We start from the raw sequence: 8022 nt of genomic DNA on the forward strand, positions 1-8022 counted from the left end.
AAAACCCCAAAATTCTTTAATGAAACCTGATGAGATTTGCAGAGAATATTTGAGGAGGCATTTCACAGTATTTAAAATACCAAATTGAATAGATCTTTGAAATTGCTTTTTTAAGAACTAAAATAAAAATTATTTAATTAAAATATGCTTATAAAATTTCTCTCTTCCCTTTTTTCCCTCATACTACTCTCATGTCTGACAACCCATCCCCTACCAAATTCAAAGTCTCATCTTCATTTACCATTATTACATATATATATATATATAAATTATATATATACACACATACATACATATATACATATACATACCATATAACATATAAAATACAACCTGCTCAGTCAATTCAATGTTGCTTGCATGCATTTTTCTAGGGAATATCGCTCAGTAAAGAGTAAAAGGGATTTATCCTCAAGAATATTCTATTTTAATCTGAATCTCTTGAACTGTCAATGAAAGAATTTTTGAAACTTAAAACCCTAATAAAGAGTCTCTTCATTGCAACCTTCATCTCCTTATTTCTAAGTGTATAGATGACAGGATTCATAAAAGGAGTGATAATGGCATCAAAAATTGCTAAAAATTTATCTATGGGTAAAGTAGGGAAAGGCCACACATAGACAATAATGCAAGGACCAAAGAAGAAAACCACCACAGTGATGTGAGCTGAGAGAGTGGAGAGGGCCTTGGAAGAAATACGTGAGGAGTGTTTACGAACTGTGATCAGGATGAAGACATAAGACACAACCAGGATGAAGAAGGTGGCCATAGAGATGAAACCACTGTTGGCAGTTACCAGGAATTCCAGTGTGTATGTGTCTGTACACGCAAGTTTGATGAATCGAGGGAAATCGCAATAAAAGCTATCCATTTTATTAGCTCCACAGAAGGGTAAATTTACAACAAAAGCTAGTTGGGCCACAGAATGGATAAGACCAATGGTCCAAGCCACAGCCAAGAGAAAAATGCACATCCTTAGGCTCATGATGGTGAGGTAATGGAGGGGCTTACAGATGGCGATGTAGCGGTCATAGGCCATGACTATGAGCAGCACCATTTCTGTTCCCCCGACTGTGTGAATGAAGAACATCTGAGTGATGCAGCCATTCAAGGAGATGACTCTGTGCTTTCTGAAGAGGTCATAAATCATCTTTGGAGTAGCAATGCTGGACACACCTGTATCTATGAAGGAGAGGTTTGCCAGCAGGAAGTACATGGGGGAGTGCAGGTGGTGGTCTGAGATGATCGTGAGCACAATGAGAAGGTTTCCCAGCATGCTTGCTACATAAAATACTGTGAAGACCAGAAAAAGGAGAATCTGAACTCCCCGTGAATTGGAGAGGCCCAGCAACACAAATTCTGATACCACAGAGTGATTCCCTCCATCCATCAACTTGTGCAAGTCTGACCATGAGGTGACTACTATCTGAAAGACACAGAGGGAGAAAATACTTTTTAAGCAAAAGGATGTCCTGGTTATAAAGCAGTGACTCAAATACAAAACACTAAAGACACCCTGTTGCTTTACAGGGAGGTTTTACAGATCTCTCACAGAGACTATGTACAGAACTTTCCTATGGTCATGTACTAAGGGTTATTTGGTCATTTAACCCTAAGTTTATATTTAAGCATATATCCAATAAAGGAAAAATAGAGACCAAGGCACTTAATAATCTAAGGAGAGTCAAACAAGCTCTACAGACACTTGTACTCACTAACTTCCACATAGGAAATGAGTGCCATGAAATGGAGGCATGCTAAAAGAAATTTGTGTTTTTAGCCTTGGTGTATTAATTCCTCATTTTGTTCTGGAGTTTTGTGTGTTTAAATTACTAACACATCTTGGTTTCTTATGTTTTCAATAATGTCACCAATGAAAATATAAATCTTTGCTTGCTTAAAATAGTGATTTTTTCTTTCATTAAATTTGTTCTCAGATAATTTCATACATGTATGCCATATATATTGACCATTGTCATCCCCCATCCATCATTGTCTTCTATCTACCTACTACCCCATTCACACTCCCTGAAAAATTCCCTTTTATGTTCATATCTATTTATTTTGCTTTTTGATAGGTTAGTCTAATCAGGTACATCTGTGTAACTATGGGTCTAGAGCTTTCTGTTGGAGGCTGGAGGGCTCAGCACTGCGTACACAACTGGAGACAGTGATTCTTCCTTTCCCGGAATCCACTATAGCCAGTAAAGGGTAGTGCCCCATGAGCCTCTTACCTTCCATGGAAATTTTATGCAGGGTCAGTCTGGAGCCCACTGCAGATTAATGATTGATTATGAAAACTGTAAATAGAAATGAAGAACAATAGAGGACTCTATCTCCTGGTCTGCCAATGACTGATACTGAATAGAAGTGTCAGTATCATTTGAGTTAGTTCAACAGAATCTGTCCTCAGATGGGAATCACACTCTTAAAGAACTAAGAGATAATGAGAAGCTTCAATCATATGAGAACTGTAATTCCCAATAAGAAAGATAAAAGACTACTTTAGATGTTGCTTAGAAATGAGTGAAATGAGTCAAGACTGTAAAGAATACAGAAACTACAAGGATAAGTTGGAAATTTATTGCTATGAAAAACTAAAAGGATAAGAAATTATAAAAGGAATAGAACATATTAAAATATTATGCACTGTTCTCCCATAATACTTTTTTGTGTTAAGCATTCTACCTTTATTTAAACCATCTTGAAACATCCTGTAAACATCTTCCTCAAAAGCTTGAGAAAATTCATACATGCTCATTTGATCTTCTTCTCCTTGCTTCTTCTAGAACACAGAAAGCAAACAACATGTCAAGAACTAAATTATAGCTTAAACTGAGGATAAATAATTCAAGTCCAATTGCTTTAGGCAGATCCTTGTCCATAGGTAGGTTGGACTGACACCTGCTCTACTGTGAACCATCTGTTCACACATGTGTTTTATTTGGATGGTAATATTTTACATGGGAGAATCTCTCCAGGTTTAGAGGAGGATAACTTCACATTCTGACTGAGAGCAGCACTTTTACAAAACAAAGAGCCTTATGTTGTTTTTTCCCAGTAAAAAATCTTCTAATTAGTGTGGTCCACTGAGTCTATATAGTCACCCAGGGAATAAAAAGGGCAAAAGAAGCAAGGAACCAAAGCAACTCATACATAGACGCTCAGAAATATTTTTTCTCAGAATGAGTGATTAAAGTAATTGATGAGAAATTCAGAATCTCAGAAACCCAAGAGGCAGAGAGGTTAGACAAAAGAGTTAACTACCTATCCTAGAATGAGCAATGAAGATTCAGCAAATGAGAAACCAGGGAACACTAAGCTATCACTCACTTTGGCAGTTTGTGTCTTCCAGTTCCATAAAGTCTCAAGCTCCAGACCTTAGACTATAGGGATTTTCCAGTATAAGTATTGTCAAACAATTGAGTGCTAATTCCTAAGTAGAAGAGTTATGTCACAAAGTTTTCAAACAACTATCTGTGAATATATTTAATAAGAATTTATATTATATTTTTTTCACAGTGTTTTCTCTATTTCTACAATTTCCATTATTCTTCAGATTTCAACATGCATGGTTACTATGGTCCTCTATAGTAACATGTGTCATGGACATGAACTAGACCCCAGCAGCAGCAGAATCTTATACTCAGGCATTGCCCTAGTCAGCAGCTCTGGCCTGGAATACACCATGGTCCCAGTCCAGCACAGGTCACTCAGATCAGTATGGCTCCGAGGGCTTCATGCACTTGGACACCAACATGGTGTCAGGTGGCTGACTAGACCCCAGGCCATAGTTGGTAACAGGAGCTGTGAACATCAACTCAGACCCTGGTGTTTGTAAGTGCCACAGACCCAGATACTGCCCTCAGCACCAGCCTGGGCTCATATGACCCCGTGGCCTCATATGGCAGCACAGACCACCCAGATAGGCATGGCCCTGATGGCTGCATGGCTCTCAGACCCCAACATGGTCACAGGTTGCAGCCTAAACCATGGGTATGCTTGTGGCCTTTGGTTGTAGCATGGGTCACAGGCATCAACACAGACCCCAATTGTGGTAGAAGCATACCCTCAGCAGCAGCCCAGGCTCAAATGTCACCATGTCCCCAGGTGGTAGCTCAGGCCATTTGAATTGGTGTGGCCCATTGGTGGCATGGCCCTTGGAAACCAACATGGCCCCAGGCTGTGGCCCAAACCTGGCATCTGCATGGCCTTCAATGGTAGCAGGAGTCACAGACATCAACACAGACCCTGACTACAGTGGGGCCACAGACTCAGACATGCCCCTCAGCTGCAGCCAGGACTGGGAAATCACTATGGCACCTTGTGGCAGCAAACACCACTCAGATCTGTATGGCTCCACCTGCAGCAAGTCCCTCAGATGCTAACATGAACTCAGGTGACAGCGCAGACCCTGGGTATTTGCATGGTCTGTGGTGGTAGTAGGAACAATGGACATCAAAACAGAACCTGGCTGCTGTAGGTCCATGTACTTAAACATGCCTGTATGCCTCAGCCCAGGAGAAGGTGCCATCATGGCCCTTGAAGGAAGCACAGGCCAATCAGATAAGCAAGGCTCTGGTGGTGGCATGACGCTCAGACATCAACATGGCCACAGGTAGCAGCCCAGACCCTGGGCATCCATGTGGTAACATGGGTCATGGATGTCAACACAGAATCTGATTGCAGTAGGGCCATGGACCCAGACATGCCCCTGGCTGCAGTTCAAGTCTGAATGTCACCCTGGCCACAGGTCACCCACATCAGCCTGCTCCTCACTGCCTTTTACTTCTTCAGTTCAGCCTCTCTCCATAACACATGAACTGTTCTGATTCTCTGTCTCTCCCATTTCTCCACCTTATAGTTGTTCTTCATAACAGCTTTTAACTGCCCAGTGATTGCAAGACACAGGCAGGCCTGTGACTGTCCTCAGCCAGCCCAGACTCAGAGGACTCAGGCTACCTGTGGGTATCTTTCACTGTCCTGAGCTGAGTGGCATTGAAGAATCTTTTATCAGAAGGGGATAGTTAATATATTTTGAAACCTTTTCCATAAATAGATTTCAATTTTTTCTTTTTTTAAAATTTAAATTAGAAACAAGCTTGTTTTACATGTCAATCCCAGTTCCCTCTCCCTCCCCTCCTCCTCTGCACTCTACCAACCTCCTATTGCATCCCCTTTCTGCTTCCCAGGGAGGGTGAGGCCTTCCATGGGGATCTTTAAAGTCTGTTATATCATTTGGAGCAGGGCCTAGGCCCACCCCCTTGTGTCTAGGCTGAGAAAGTATACCTCTATGTGGAATGGACTCCCAAAGTCTATTTGTATACTAGGGATAAACACTGATCCACTACTAGAGGCCCCATAGATTGCCCAGGCTTCCTAACTGACACCCACATTCAGGGGGTCTGTGTCAGTCCTATGCTGTTTTCTCAGCTATCAGTCTGGGGTCCATGAGCTCTCCCTTGTTCAGGTCAGCTGTTTCTGTGGGTTTCTCCAGCCTGGGCTTGACCCCTTGATCATCACTCCTCCCTCTCTGCAACTGGATTCCAGGAGCTCAGCTCAGTGTTTAGCTGTGGGTGTCTGTTCTGCTTCCATCAGCTACTGGATGAAGGCTCTAGAATGGCATATATGGTAGTTATCAATTTCATTATTTCAAAAGGGCATTTAAGGTAGTCTCTCCACTATTGCTTAGATTCTTAGTTGGGGCCATCCTTGCAGATCTCTGGACATTTCCCTAGTGCCAGATTTCTCTTTAAACCTAATGTTTCCCCCTATTATGGTCTCTGTTTTCTTAAGTTTTGTGCATGGCGATAGTTATGGATCTATCTGCAGTCTTCTACAGGACAGCAACCAGTTATGCGAGCACCATTTGTTGAAGATGTTTTCTTTTTTCCTTTGTAAAAAATCAGGTGTTCTTAGATGTTTGGGTTAATATCAGGGCTTTCAGTTCAATTCCATTGGTCTACCTGTCTATTTTTGTGCTAATACCAAGCTGTTTTCAGTACTATAGCTCTATGATAGAGCTTAAAGTCAGGGATGGTGATGCTTCCAGAAGTTCGTTTATTGTACAGGGTTGTTTGGCTATCCTGGTTCTTTTGTCTTTCCATATAAAGTTGAGTATTATTCTTACAAGGTCTGTGAAGAATTGTGTTGAGATTTTGATGGGAATTGCATTGAATCTGTAGATTGCTTTTAGTAAGATTTCCATATTTACTATGTTGATCCTACGTATCCAAGAGCATGGGAAATCTTTCCATTTTCTGGTATCTTCTTTAATTTCTTTCTTTAAAGACTCAAAGTTCTTGCTATACAGGTCTTTCACTTGTTTGGTTAGCATTACCCCAAGTTATTTTATGTTGTTTGTGGCAATTGTGAAGGGTGATGTTTCTCTGATTTCTTTCTCCACACATTTCTCATTTGTATACAGTAGGGCTACTGATTTTTGAGTTAATTTTGTATCCTGACACTTTGCTGAAGGCTTTTTATCAGCTGTAGGAGCTCCCTGGTAGAGTTTTTCGGGTCACTTATGAAGACTATCATATCATCTGCAAATAGAGTTAGACTTCTTCCTTTCCAATTTGTATCCCCTTGATCTCCTTTTGTTGTCTTATTGATCTAGGTAGAACTTCAAGTACCTTATTGAAGAGATATGGAGAGAGTAGACAGCCTTGTCTTGTTCTTGACTTTAGATCAATTGGATTGTGTTTCCCTCCATTTAATTTGATGTTGGCTGTTGGTTTACTGTATATTTCTTTTATTATGTTTAGGTATGTTCCTGTCATTCCTGATCTCTCTAAGACCTTTTTTCTCGAAGGGGTGTTAGATTTTGTCAAAGGCTTTTTCAGTATCTAGTAAGATGATCATGTGGTTTTTGTTTTTCAGTTTGTTTATATGGTGGATTACATTAACAGATTTTCATATGTTGAACCATCCCTGCATTCCTGGGATGAAGCCTACTTGCTCATGATGGATGATTTGTGTGCTGTTTTCTTGGATTCAATTTGTCAGTATTGAGTATTTATTGAGTATTTTTGCATCAATATTCATGAGGGATATTGGCCTGTATTTTTCTTTTTAGTTGTATCTTTGTGTGGTGTGGGTACCAAGGTGATGGTAGCCTCGTAAAAAGAGTTTGACAATGAACCTTCTGCTTCTATTGTGTGGAATACTTTGAGGAGAACTGATTATTAGCTCTTCTTTGAATTTTTGGCAGCAGTCTGCACTGAAGCCATCTGGCCCTGGGCTTTTTTTGGTTGGGAGACTTTTGATGACTGCTTCTATTTCATTAGGGGTTATCAGTCTGTTTAAATTGCTTATCTGTTCTTGATTTAATTTTGGTAAGTGAAATCTATCCAGAAAGTTGTCCATTTTGTTTAAATTTTCAAATTTTGTGGAGTATGGGTTTTCAAAGTATGACCTGACAATTCTCTGTATTTCCTCAGTGTCCGCTGTTATGTTCCATTTTTAATTTCTGATTTGTTAATTTGTATGTTCTCTCTCTGCCTTTTGGTTAGTTTGGATAAAGGTTTGTCTATCTTTCTGATTTTCTCGAAGAACCAACTCTTTGTTACAGATTCTTTGTATTGTTTTCTTGGTTTCTACTTTATTGATTTCAGTCCTCAATTTGATTATATCCTGGTATATAGCTCTACTGGATGAGTTTGCTTCTTTTTCTTCTAGAGCTTTCAGTTGTGCTGTTAATTCTCCATTGTGACTATTCTCCATTTTCATCATGTGGGCACTTAGTGCTATGAACTTTCCGCTTAGCACTGCTTTCAGAGTGGGTATGCTGTGTCTTAATTTTCATTGAATTGTAGGAAGTCTTTAATTTCTTTATTTTTTCCTTGACCTATGAATGGTGCAATTGCACATTGTTCAATTTCCATGAGTTTGTAGGGTTTCTGCAATTTGTGTTGTTGAATTCTGACTTTAAAGAATGGTGGTCTAATAAGATATAGGGGGTTATTCCAATTTCTTTTCATATCTATTTAGTTTTGCTATGTTGCTGAATATGTGGTTGAT

General features: G+C 40.0%; 1 protein-coding gene across 1 annotated transcript; it reads right to left on the reverse strand.

Moving 5' to 3' along the window:
* Positions 1–427: 427 nt before the first annotated feature.
* On the reverse strand, positions 428–1390 carry LOC100756775 (olfactory receptor 4F3/4F16/4F29-like). The gene has a single exon (XM_027421001.1). The coding sequence runs from the start codon at positions 1388–1390 to the stop codon at positions 428–430; it is 963 nt and encodes a 320-aa protein (XP_027276802.1).
* Positions 1391–8022: the final 6632 nt, after the last annotated feature.

The sequence above is a fragment of the Cricetulus griseus genome, chromosome 6, assembly GCF_003668045.3.
Source record: "Cricetulus griseus strain 17A/GY chromosome 6, alternate assembly CriGri-PICRH-1.0, whole genome shotgun sequence".
NCBI classification, from domain to species: Eukaryota; Metazoa; Chordata; class Mammalia; order Rodentia; family Cricetidae; genus Cricetulus; species Cricetulus griseus.

What these genes read in the sequence shown, in the direction of transcription:
- LOC100756775 (XM_027421001.1), bottom strand. Translation starts at nt 1,390, where the DNA reads ATGGATGGAGGGAATCACTCTGTGGTATCAGAATTTGTGTTGCTGGGC.